This window comes from Rana temporaria, assembly GCF_905171775.1.
Source record: "Rana temporaria chromosome 5 unlocalized genomic scaffold, aRanTem1.1 chr5y, whole genome shotgun sequence".
NCBI classification, from domain to species: domain Eukaryota; kingdom Metazoa; phylum Chordata; class Amphibia; order Anura; family Ranidae; genus Rana; species Rana temporaria.
In genome coordinates this window covers 176,899-190,888 of record NW_024404466.1, presented here as the reverse complement: position 1 = coordinate 190,888, position 13,990 = coordinate 176,899, and the positions used below count along the sequence as shown (strand labels likewise).

General features: G+C 55.5%; 1 protein-coding gene across 1 annotated transcript in view; it reads right to left on the bottom strand.

The window, feature by feature from the left end:
* MAPK15 (mitogen-activated protein kinase 15) overlaps window positions 1-13,990 on the bottom strand; it is a 56,644-nt gene that overhangs the window by 8,551 nt on the left and 34,103 nt on the right. The window contains exons 9-13 of the mRNA XM_040334344.1: window positions 10,047-10,184; window positions 9,865-9,970; window positions 6,853-7,117; window positions 2,315-2,379; window positions 417-581 (exon numbers count right to left, since the gene is read on the bottom strand). Coding sequence (XP_040190278.1) covers window positions 417-581; window positions 2,315-2,379; window positions 6,853-7,117; window positions 9,865-9,970; window positions 10,047-10,184 — 739 coding nt within the window. The remainder of the gene's footprint in view (window positions 1-416; window positions 582-2,314; window positions 2,380-6,852; window positions 7,118-9,864; window positions 9,971-10,046; window positions 10,185-13,990) is intronic.

The window sequence follows — 13,990 nt, the reverse complement described above, 5'->3', positions numbered from 1 at the left end:
AGAGGGTGTAGGCCGGGGATAGAAAGGGGGGGGGTACGGGTGAGGGCGGGGGCAGAAGAGGAAAAGGGGGCGCGGCAAGGACAGACGGGAACCATCAAGGGCAAAGGGGGACATGCAAGGATAGAAGGGAGGGTACGGGGGGGGACAGGCGAGGGCAAATGGGGACGGGCATGGACAGCGGCAAAGGGGGACGAGCAGGGATAAAACGGGGGGGGGGGGGGACAGGCTTGGATAGAAGGGAGGGTACGGGGGGGGGACGGACGACAGGCTTGGATAGAAGGGAGGGCACAGAGGGAAGCCTAGCCCCCAATATGCGCGGACTCAAAGTCCTCAGCTACAGACGTCTATCTGGTCCTGGAGCCAGACACGCATTTTCAGTAATGGCGGCCTCCATCTCTCTCCTCCGTCCTACTCACCAGTCTGGCGCTGACTGCTGCCACGCCCACTCCTCCGGGGGTTGCGGCCTCTTTCCGGATGAGCGGATTATTGGGGGCGGCTGCCCGAGCCTGCTGGGTGAGAGAGAAGGAGCGGGTCCGGGTGACTGGGGCTGTTTTTCCTCGCGGCTCCGCCATTTTATTTACCTTCAAGAAAATGGAGAATCCAACGTTAGATAACTTGTCATGTGACTCCATGACCTCCATACAAGTCAGTCCCACACTGGTCATGTGATCACACTCCTGTCCCATAATACCACCCCATGTGTCCCTCTACAGGTCCCATAATCCCTTCCCCCATTCCATACTCGTATACCTACCCCATGTGTCCCTCTACAGGTCCCATAATCCCATCCCCCATTCCATACTGGTATACTTACCCCATGTGTCCCTCTACAGGTCCCATAATCCCATCCCCCATTCCATACTCGTATACCTACCCCATGTGTCCCTCTACAGGTCCCATAATCCCATCCCCCATTCCATACTCGTATACCTACCCCATGTGTCCCTCTACAGGTCCCATAATCCCATCCCCCATTCCATACTCGTATACCTACCCCATGTGTGCCTCTAAAGGCCCCATAATCCCATCCCCCATTCCATACTGGTATACCTACCCCATGTGTCCCTCTACAGGTCCCGTAATCCCATCCCCCCCTTCCATACTGGTATACCTACCCCATGTGTCCCTCTAAAGGCCCCATAATCCCATCCCTCATTCCATACTGGTATACCCACCCCATGTGTCCCTCTAAAGGCCCCATAATCCCATCCCCCATTCCATACTCGTATACCTACCCCATGTGTCCCTCTACAGGTCCCGTAATCCCATCCCCCCCTTCCATACTGGTATACCTACCCCATGTGTCCCTCTAAAGGCCCCATAATCCCATCCCCCATTCCATACTCGTATACCTACCCCATGTGTCCCTCTACAGGTCCCATAATCCCATCCCCCATTCCATACTGGTATACCTACCCCATGTGTCCCTCTACAGGTCCCGTAATCCCATCCCCCCCTTCCATACTGGTATACCTACCCCATGTGTCCCTCTACAGGTCCCATAATCCCATCCCCCATTCCATACTCGTATACCTACCCCATGTGTCCCTCTACAGGTCCCATAATCCCATCCCCCATTCCATACTCTTATACCTACCCCATGTGTCCCTCTACAGGTCCCGTAATCCCATCCCCCCCTTCCATACTCGTATACCTACCCCATGTGTCCCTCTAAAGGCCCCGTAATCCCATCCCCCATTCCATACTGGTATACCTACCCCATGTGTCCCTCTACAGGTCCCGTAATCCCATCCCCCCCTTCCATACTCGTATACCTACCCCATGTGTCCCTCTAAAGGCCCCATAATCCCATCCCCCATTCCATACTGGTATACCTACCCCATGTGTCCCTCTACAGGTCCCGTAATCCCATCCCCCCCTTCCATACTCGTATACCTACCCCATGTGTCCCTCTAAAGGCCCCATAATCCCATCCCCCATTCCATACTGGTATACCTACCCCATGTGTCCCTCTACAGGTCCCGTAATCCCATCCCCCCCTTCCATACTCGTATACCTACCCCATGTGTCCCTCTAAAGGCCCCATAATCCCATCCCCCATTCCATACTGGTATACCTACCCCATGTGTCCCTCTACAGGTCCCGTAATCCCATCCCCCATTCCATACTCGTATACCTACCCCATGTGTCCCTCTACAGGTCCCATAATCCCATCCCCCATTCCATACTCTTATACCTACCCCATGTGTCCCTCTACAGGTCCCGTAATCCCATCCCCCCCTTCCATACTCGTATACCTACCCCATGTGTCCCTCTAAAGGCCCCATAATCCCATCCATACTGGTATACTCACCCCATGTGTCCCAGGCTGGGAGGTGGTCATCTGCTCCTTCTTATTCCTCCAATGAGCCGATCCTCCTAGACAGAAAACAAGTTATGATGTACGAAAGATGAATGGGAACTTTGAGAGACACAAGATGGTGGGTCTGGTACATGCAGGTTCCTCTGCCCCATGTCCCGATCTATGGATGGGAAGACGCCATTCGGTGGCGTGAACTGGCAGATTAGGACACTCCGGCACAAGGGTCGGGAGAGAGCGCCTGGATCTCCACAATTTACCCCAACCTATCAGACTCGGGAAGGGCCAATGGTATCTCCTTTCACATCACCAGCAGAATGCGTCAAAGCTGCCCCCTCCCCCACCCTCTATTTGTACCATCGATCTAACCGTTCCTACGGCCAGGAAGACCCGACCTGAATATCGGCTTGCAAGTAGAAAACCTTTTCCAAGCCTTCGGGACATGCAGAGGACCTTCTCTACTGCCAATCCTCCCTTTGCTGCTTACCATGGTGTCCCCCGTCTACCATGCACCCCACCCTACGAGAGGACCTTCTCTACTGCCAATCCTCCCTTTGCTGCTTACCATGGTGTCCCCCGTCTACCATGCACCCCACCCTACGAGAGGACCTTCTCTTTTCCCGGACACTTCACTCTCTGACCTTCTGTGTGAATTCACCATATGGACCCCTTTCATCTCCAAAGCAAGAAGACCAACAATCCCCCCTTCCCAGGTCACAACGATTCTAACCAGTTTCCCGTTTCAATGGATCTCTCCGCAGAAGTGAGACTCATTAGAAAACTATTATCACCAAAAATGACCGTTTTACCAAAATTCCTGTCCCTCCCGTCTTCTCTGCCCGGTAAGAGACCCGCCACATTCCTCAGCTAATGCAGCTTCCCAAATATTTATTGGCTTCTAGGAACCCAAGACTGCAGAGACCTTCTCTCCCTTCCCAAAGGTAATGGAGGACAGGCCCTTCCAGAGGTACCAACCAACTTGCCACCCGACACGACTTCTCCACCGGCGCAGACACACAGAGATCAGATGTTGGGTGGCAGAGCAGTCCTACTGCCAATCCTCCCTTTGCTGCTTACCATGGTGTCCACCGTCTACCATGCACCCCACCCTACGAGAGGACCTTCTCTACTGCCAATCCTCCCTTTGCTGCTTACCATGGTGTCCCCCGTCTACCATGCACCCCACCCTACGAGAGGACCTTCTCTACTGCCAATCCTCCCTTTGCTGCTTACCATGGTGTCCCCCGTCTACCATGCACCCCACCCTACCATAGGACCTTCTCTACTGCCAATCCTCCCTTTGCTGCTTACCATGGTGTCCCCCGTCTACCATGCACCCCACCCTACCATAGGACCTTCTCTACGACAATCCTCCCAGGCATTGCAGAAATTCCCCATCCTGTGCACCCCAAACTTCCCCATTGGGGCACCTTGAAAGGTCCTCAGAGAAAGATCTGAACCAAATCTCACATGTTCCTTCCACAGGTCCCGGCCCCTCATCCAACGACAACCACGGGGGCCCATTCCATCTTCCTTCTAGAAAGTTCTACAGCTTCAAAATTCATTGCCTCACATCTTTACTAAAATCCATGGTTTCTATTGGACTGCTGTCTCTCTTAGAGGCTCTGAGCGATGGACAGGACCCCTGAGAGGGGAGGATCCATGTACTGGGACCCCTTAGAGGGGAGGATCCATGTACTGGGACCCCTGAGAGGGGAGGATCCATGTACTGGGACCCCTGAGAGGGGAGGATCCATGTACTGGGACCCCTGAGAGGGGAGGATCCATGTACTGGGACCCCTGAGAGGGGAGGATCCATGTACTGGGACCCCTGAGAGGGGAGGATCCATGTACTGGGACCCCTGAGAGGGGAGAATCCATGTACTGGGACCCCTTAGAGGGGAGGATCCATGTACTGGGACCCCTTAGAGGGGAGGATCCATGTACTGGGACCCCTTAGAGGGGAGGATCCATGTACTGGGACCCCTTAGAGGGGAGAATCCATGTACTGGGACCCCTTAGAGGGGAGGATCCATGTACTGGGACCCCTTAGAGGGGAGGATCCATGTACTGGGACCCCTTAGAGGGGTGGGTCCATGTACTGGGACCCCTTAGAGGGGAGGATCCATGTACTGGGACCCCTTAGAGGGGAGGATCCATGTACTGGGACCCCTTAGAGGGGAGGATCCATGTACTGGGACCCCTTAGAGGGGAGGATCCATGTACTGGGACCCCTTAGAGGGGTGGGTCCATGTACTGGGACCCCTTAGAGGGGAGGATCCATGTACTGGGACCCCTTAGAGGGGAGGATCCATGTACTGGGACCCCTTAGAGGGGAGGATCCATGTACTGGGACCCCTTAGAGGGGAGGATCCATGTACTGGGACCCCTTAGAGGGGAGGATCCATGTACTGGGACCCCTTAGAGGGGAGGATCCATGTACTGGGACCCCTTAGAGGGGAGGATCCATGTACTGGGACCCCTTAGAGGGGAGGATCCATGTACTGGGACCCCTTAGAGGGGAGGATCCATGTACTGGGACCCCTTAGAGGGGAGGATCCATGTACTGGGACCCCTTAGAGGGGAGGATCCATGTACTGGGACCCCTTATACTCCTCCCCTGTATACACTGGACACTATATAACTCCTCCCCTGTATACACCGGACACTATATAACTCCTCCCCTGTATACACCGGACACTATATAACTCCTCCCCTGTATACACCCGACACTATATAACTCCTCCCCTGTATACACCGGACACTATATAACTCCTCCCCTGTATACACCGGACACTATATAACTCCTCCCCTGTATACACCGGACACTATATAACTCCTCCCCTGTATACACCGGACACTACATAACTCCTCCCCTGTATACACCGGACACTACATAACCCCTCCCCTGTATACACCGGACACTATATAACTCCTCCCCTGTATACACCGGACACTACATAACTCCTCCCCTGTATACACCGGACACTATATAACTCCTCCCCTGTATACACCGGACACTATATAACTCCTCCCCTGTATACACCGGACACTATATAACTCCTCCCCTGTATACACCGGACACTATATAACTCCTCCCCTGTATACACCGGACACTACATAACTCCTCCCCTGTATACACCGGACACTACATAACCCCTCCCCTGTATACACCGGACACTATATAACTCCTCCCCTGTATACACCGGACACTACATAACTCCTCCCCTGTATACACCGGACACTATATAACTCCTCCCCTGTATACACCGGACACTATATAACTCCTCCCCTGTATACACCGGACACTATATAACTCCTCCCCTGTATACACCGGACACCATATAACTCCTCCCCTGTATACACCGGACACCATATAACTCCTCCCCTTTATACAACGGACACTATATAACTCCTCCCCTGTATACACCGGACACTATATAACTCCTCCCCTGTATACACCGGACACTATATAACTCCTCCCCTGTATACACCGGACACTATATAACTCCTCCCCCGTATACACCGGACACTATATAACTCCTCCCCCGTATACACCGGACACTACATAACTCCTCCCCTGTATACACCGGACACTATATAACTCCTCCCCTGTATACACCGGACACTACATAACTCCTCCCCTGTATACACCGGACACTATATAACTCCTCCCCTGTATACACCGGACACTATATAACTCCTCCCCTGTATACACCGGACACTATATAACTCCTCCCCTGTATACACCGGACACTATATAACTCCTCCCCCGTATACACCGGACACTACATAACTCCTCCCCTGTATACACCGGACACTATATAACTCCTCCCCTGTATACACCGGACACTATATAACTCCTCCCCTGTATACACCGGACACTACATAACTCCTCCCCTGTATACACCCGACACTATATAACTCCTCCCCTGTATACACCGGACACTATATAACTCCTCCCCTGTATACACCGGACACTATATAACTCCTCCCCTGTATACACCGGACACTACATAACTCCTCCCCTGTATACACCGGACACCATATAACTCCTCCCCTGTATACACCGGACACTATATAACTCCTCCCCTGTATACACCGGACACTACATAACTCCTCCCCTGTATACACCGGACACCATATAACTCCTCCCCTGTATACACCGGACACTATATAACTCCTCCCCTGTATACACCGGACACTATATAACCCCTCCCCTGTATACACTGGACACTACATAACTCCTCCCCTGTATACACCGGACACTATATAACTCCTCCCCTGTATACACTGGACACTACATAACTCCTCCCCTGTATACACCGGACACTACATAACTCCTCCCCTGTATACACCGGACACTACATAACTCCTCCCCTGTATACACCGGACACTACATAACTCCTCCCCTGTATACACCGGACACTACATAACTCCTCCCCTGTATACACCGGACACTATATAACTCCTCCCCTGTATACACCGGACACTATAGGGCCACATACAGGGGCCCCATACTCTATACATACCCGGGATGACGCTGTGGGTTATGGGGTTATATACAGGAGATGTTGGTTTGGCCTCCGGGTGACCGGGCCCGGGTGTACAGCGGTCGGCAGGCAGAGATTTGGAGAGGGAGTCAGTAGGCGCGGTTTGCCCGGAGTTCTCCTGGACGGCCCCTGAGGTGGGAGGCTCCGCCTCTTTCTTCTCTTTGGGCTCTGTGGAAGGTTTGGGGTCGGCGTTTTCTTTTTCCCGTTTGTGTCGGCGAGCGTTCACCTTCCTCTCCAGGATCATCTGCAGAGACACCAGAGAACCGGTCAGACATGATGGGGGAGGCGACAAGGAAGACTCCGCCTCTGACCAGAGCTCCTCCCACTCAATTCAAAACATGGAGGAGGGGATGCCAACTCCACCATCAACATGTCACTGAGTGCCCCCATCTGGCCGGATTATAAAACGAGTCACCGCCAGGAGCTACACAGGACACGTGACTGTACAGGGGGAGGGGCTACACAGGACACGTGACTGTACAGGGGGAGGGGCTACACAGGACACGTGACTGTACAGGGGGAGGGGCCACACAGGACACGTCACTGTACAGGGGGAGGGGCTACACAGGACACGTCACTGTACAGGGGGAGGGGCTACACAGGACATGTGACTGTACAGGGGGAGGGGCCACACAAGACATGTGACTGTACAGGGGGAGGGAGGAGCTACACAAGACATGTGACTGTACAGGGGGAGGGGCTACACAGGACATGTGACTGTACATGGGGAGGGAGGAGCTACACAAGACATGTGACTGTACAGGGGAAGGGGCTACACAGGACACGTGACTGTACAGGGGGAGGGGCTACACAGGACATGTGACTGTACAGGGGGAGGGGCCACACAAGACATGTGACTGTACAGGGGGAGGGAGGAGCTACACAAGACATGTGACTGTACAGGGGGAGGGGCTACACAGGACATGTGACTGTACAGGGGAGGGGCCACACAAGACATGTGACTGTACAGGGGGAGGGAGGAGCTACACAGGACACGTGACTGTACAGGGGGAGGGGCTACACAGGACACGTCACTGTACAGGGGGAGGGGCTACACAGGACATGTGACTGTACAGGGGGAGGGGCCACACAAGACATGTGACTGTACAGGGGGAGGGGCCACACAAGACATGTGACTGTACAGGGGGAGGGAGGAGCTACACAAGACATGTGACTGTACAGGGGGAGGGGCTACACAGGACACGTGACTGTACAGGGGAGGGGCCACACAAGACATGTGACTGTACATGGGGAGGGAGGAGCTACACAAGACATGTGACTGTACAGGGGAAGGGGCTACACAGGACACGTGACTGTCCAGGGGGAGGGGCTACACAGGACATGTGACTGTACAGGGGGAGGGAGGAGCTACACAGGACACGTGACTGTACAGGGGGAGGGGCTACACAGGACACGTCACTGTACAGGGGGAGGGGCTACACAGGACATGTGACTGTACAGGGGGAGGGGCCACACAAGACATGTGACTGTACAGGGGGAGGGGCCACACAAGACATGTGACTGTACAGGGGGAGGGGCTACACAGGACATGTGACTGTACAGGGGGAGGGAGGAGCTACACAGGACACGTGACTGTACAGGGGGAGGGGCTACACAGGACATGTGACTGTACAGGGGGAGGGAGGAGCTACACAAGACACGTGAAAATATAGGGGGAGGGGCTATACAGGACACGTGACTGTACAGAGGGAGGGAGGGGCTACACAAGACACGTGACTGTACAGGGGAGGGAGGAGCTACACAGGACACGTGACTGTACAGGGGGAGGGGCTACACAGGACACGTAACTGTACAGGGGGAGGGGCTACACAGGACACGTGACTGTACAGGGGGAGGGGCTACACAGGACACATGACTGTACAGGGGGAGGGGCCACACAAGACATGTGACTGTACAGGGGGAGGGGCCACACAAGACACGTGACTGTACAGGGGGAGGGAGGAGCTACACAAGACACGTGACTGTACAGGGGGAGGGGCTACACAAGACACGCGACTGTACAGGGGGAGGGAGGAGCTACACAAGACATGTGACTGTACAGGGGGAGGGAGGAGCTACACAAGACATGTGACTGTACAGGGGGAGGGGCTACACAGGACACGTGACTGTACAGGGGAGGGGCCACACAAGACATGTGACTGTACATGGGGAGGGAGGAGCTACACAAGACATGTGACTGTACAGGGGAAGGGGCTACACAGGACACGTGACTGTACAGGGGGAGGGGCTACACAGGACATGTGACTGTACAGGGGGAGGGGCCACACAAGACATGTGACTGTACAGGGGGAGGGAGGAGCTACACAAGACATGTGACTGTACAGGGGGAGGGGCTACACAGGACATGTGACTGTACAGGGGAGGGGCCACACAAGACATGTGACTGTACAGGGGGAGGGAGGAGCTACACAGGACACGTGACTGTACAGGGGGAGGGGCTACACAGGACATGTGACTGTACAGGGGGAGGGAGGAGCTACACAAGACACGTGAAAATATAGGGGGAGGGGCTATACAGGACACGTGACTGTACAGAGGGAGGGAGGGGCTACACAAGACACGTGACTGTACAGGGGAGGGAGGAGCTACACAGGACACGTGACTGTACAGGGGGAGGGGCTACACAGGACACGTAACTGTACAGGGGGAGGGGCTACACAGGACACGTGACTGTACAGGGGGAGGGGCTACACAGGACACATGACTGTACAGGGGGAGGGGCCACACAAGACATGTGACTGTACAGGGGGAGGGGCCACACAAGACACGTGACTGTACAGGGGGAGGGAGGAGCTACACAAGACACGTGACTGTACAGGGGGAGGGGCCACACAAGACACGCGACTGTACAGGGGGAGGGAGGAGCTACACAAGACACGTGACTGTACAGGGGAGGGAGGAGCTACACAAGACACGTGACTGTACAGGGGGAGGGAGGGGCCACACAAGACACGCGATGACATCACTCACCTCGTAGAGTTTGTTCCGATATTCGGCTACAGACAATTGTATGTCGTCATCAACAGGCAGGATGACATCATAGTCTAAGGCGGGCTCTCGGGCCAGAGAGTGGAATCTGAGGACAGACATGAGGGAGGTGATGATGGAGATCAGGCGGAGCTCTATGAGGACCAATCATGGAGAACACTTACCTGCGTACATACGGGTGATCCAGAGCGCCCTCCGCTGTCAGCCTCTTCTCCGGATTGAAGATCAGAAGTCTGTGCACGAGATCCACCGCGTCAGGAGGAGACGCCGGGGGGAGGAGATCTGCCAGGGACACCTTGAGCCTGGAGACAGGAGGAGCGCGGCGTACAATCACCGCCATGTTCTGTACAAAGTACCCCCAATGTCTGTACACCCCGATATACAGCGCGCTCCGTTCACCCCGATATACAGCGCGCTCCATACACCCCGATATACAGCGCGCTCCATTCACCCCGATATACAGCGCGCTCCATTCACCCCGATATACACAGCGCGCTCCATTCACCCCGATATACAGCGCGCTCCATTCACCCCGATATACAGCGCGCTCCGTTCACCCCGATATACAGCGCGCTCCGTTCACCCCGATATACAGCGCGCTCCGTTCACCCCGATATACAGCGCGCTCCATACACCCCGATATACAGCGCGCTCCATACACCCCGATATACAGCGCGCTCCATTCACCCCGATATACAGCGCGCTCCATTCACCCCGATATACAGCGCGCTCCATTCACCCCGATATACAGCGCGCTCCATTCACCCCGATATACAGCGCGCTCCGTTCACCCCGATATACAGCGCGCTCCGTTCACCCCGATATACAGCGCGCTCCGTTCACCCCGATATACAGCGCGCTCCATACACCCCGATATACAGCGCGCTCCATTCACCCCGATATACAGCGCGCTCCATTCACCCCGATATACAGCGCGCTCCATTCACCCCGATATACAGCGCGCTCCATTCACCCCGATATACAGCGCGCTCCATTCACCCCGATATACAGCGCGCTCCATTCACCCCGATATACAGCGCGCTCCATTCACCCCGATATACAGCGCGCTCCATTCACCCCGATATACAGCGCGCTCCATTCACCCCGATATACAGCGCGCTCCATACACCCCGATATACAGCGCGCTCCATTCACCCCGATATACAGCGCGCTCCATACACCCCGATATACAGCGCGCTCCGTTCACCCCGATATACAGCGCGCTCCGTTCACCCCGATATACAGCGCGCTCCATACACCCCGATATACAGCGCGCTCCATTCACCCCGATATACAGCGCGCTCCATTCACCCCGATATACACAGCGCGCTCCATTCACCCCGATATACAGCGCGCTCCGTTCACCCCGATATACAGCGCGCTCCGTTCACCCCGATATACAGCGCGCTCCGTTCACCCCGATATACAGCGCGCTCCGTTCACCCCGATATACAGCGCGCTCCATACACCCCGATATACAGCGCGCTCCATACACCCCGATATACAGCGCGCTCCATACACCCCGATATACAGCGCGCTCCGTTCACCCCGATATACAGCGCGCTCCGTTCACCCCGATATACAGCGCGCTCCATACACCCCGATATACAGCGCGCTCCATTCACCCCGATATACAGCGCGCTCCATTCACCCCGATATACACAGCGCGCTCCATTCACCCCGATATACAGCGCGCTCCGTTCACCCCGATATACAGCGCGCTCCGTTCACCCCGATATACAGCGCGCTCCGTTCACCCCGATATACAGCGCGCTCCGTTCACCCCGATATACAGCGCGCTCCATACACCCCGATATACAGCGCGCTCCATACACCCCGATATACAGCGCGCTCCATACACCCCGATATACAGCGCGCTCCATTCACCCCGATATACAGCGCGCTCCATTCACCCCGATATACAGCGCGCTCCATTCACCCCGATATACAGCGCGCTCCGTTCACCCCGATATACAGCGCGCTCCGTTCACCCCGATATACAGCGCGCTCCGTTCACCCCGATATACAGCGCGCTCCGTTCACCCCGATATACAGCGCGCTCCATACACCCCGATATACAGCGCGCTCCATTCACCCCGATATACAGCGCGCTCCATTCACCCCGATATACAGCGCGCTCCATTCACCCCGATATACAGCGCGCTCCATTCACCCCGATATACAGCGCGCTCCATTCACCCCGATATACAGCGCGCTCCATTCACCCCGATATACAGCGCGCTCCATTCACCCCGATATACAGCGCGCTCCATACACCCCGATATACAGCGCGCTCCATTCACCCCGATATACAGCGCGCTCCATACACCCCGATATACAGCGCGCTCCATACACCCCGATATACAGCGCGCTCCATTCACCCCGATATACAGCGCGCTCCATTCACCCCGATATACAGCGCGCTCCATACACCCCGATATACAGCGCGCTCCGTTCACCCCGATATACAGCGCGCTCCGTTCACCCCGATATACAGCGCGCTCCATACACCCCGATATACAGCGCGCTCCATTCACCCCGATATACAGCGCGCTCCATTCACCCCGATATACAGCGCGCTCCATTCACCCCGATATACAGCGCGCTCCATACACCCCGATATACAGCGCGCTCCGTTCACCCCGATATACAGCGCGCTCCGTTCACCCCGATATACAGCGCGCTCCATTCACCCCGATATACAGCGCGCTCCATTCACCCCGATATACAGCGCGCTCCATTCACCCCGATATACAGCGCGCTCCATACACCCCGATATACAGCGCGCTCCATTCACCCCGATATACAGCGCACTCCATTCACCCCGATATACAGCGCGCTCCATTCACCCCAATGTCTGTACACCCCGATATACAGCGCGTTCCATTCACCCCGATATACAGCGCGTTCCATTCACCCCGATATACAGTGCGCTCCATTCACCCCCCGATATACAGCGCGCTCCATTCACCCCGATATACAGCGCACTCCATTCACCCCGATATACAGCGCGCTCCATTCACCCCAATGTCTGTACACCCCGATATACAGCGCGTTCCATTCACCCCGATATACAGCGCGTTCCATTCACCCCGATATACAGCGCGCTCCATTCACCCCGATATACAGCGCGCTCCATACACCCCGATATACAGCGCGCTCCATTCACCCCGATATACAGCGCACTCCATACACCCCGATATACAGCGCGCTCCATTCACCCCAATGTCTGTACACCCCGATATACAGCGCACTCCATTCACCCCGATATACAGCGCACTCCATTCACCCCGATATACAGCGCGCTCCATTCACCCCAATGTCTGTACACCCCGATATACAGCGCGTTCCATTCACCCCGATATACAGCGCGCTCCATTCACCCCGATATACAGCGCGCTCCATTCACCCCCCGATATACAGCGCGCTCCATTCACCCCGATATACAGCGCGCTCCATTCACCCCGATATACAGCGCGTTCCATTCACCCCGATATACAGCGCGCTCCATTCACCCCGATATACAGCGCGCTCCATTCACCCCGATAAACAGCGCGTTCCATTCACCCCGATATACAGCGCGCTCCATTCACCCCAATGCCTGTACACCCCGATATACAGCGCGTTCCATTCACCCCGATATACAGCGCACTCCATTCACCCCGATATACAGCGCGCTCCATTCACCCCGATATACAGCGCGTTCCATTCACCCCGATATACAGCCCGCTCCATTCACCCCCCGATATACAGCGCACTCCATTCACCCCGATATACAGTGCGCTCCATTCACCCCAATGCCTGTACACCCCGATATACAGCGCGTTCCATTCACCTCGATATACAGCGCGCTCCATTCACCCCGATATACAGTGCGCTCCATTCACCCCGATATACAGTGCGCTCCATTCACCCCGATATACAGTGCGCTCCATTCACCCCGATATACAGCGCGCTCCATACACCCCGATATACAGTGCGCTCCATTCACCCCGATATACAGTGCGCTCCATTCACCCCGATATACAGTGCGCTCCATTCACCCCGATATACAGCGCGCTCCATACACCCCGATATACAGCGCGCTCCAGTCACCCCAATATACAGC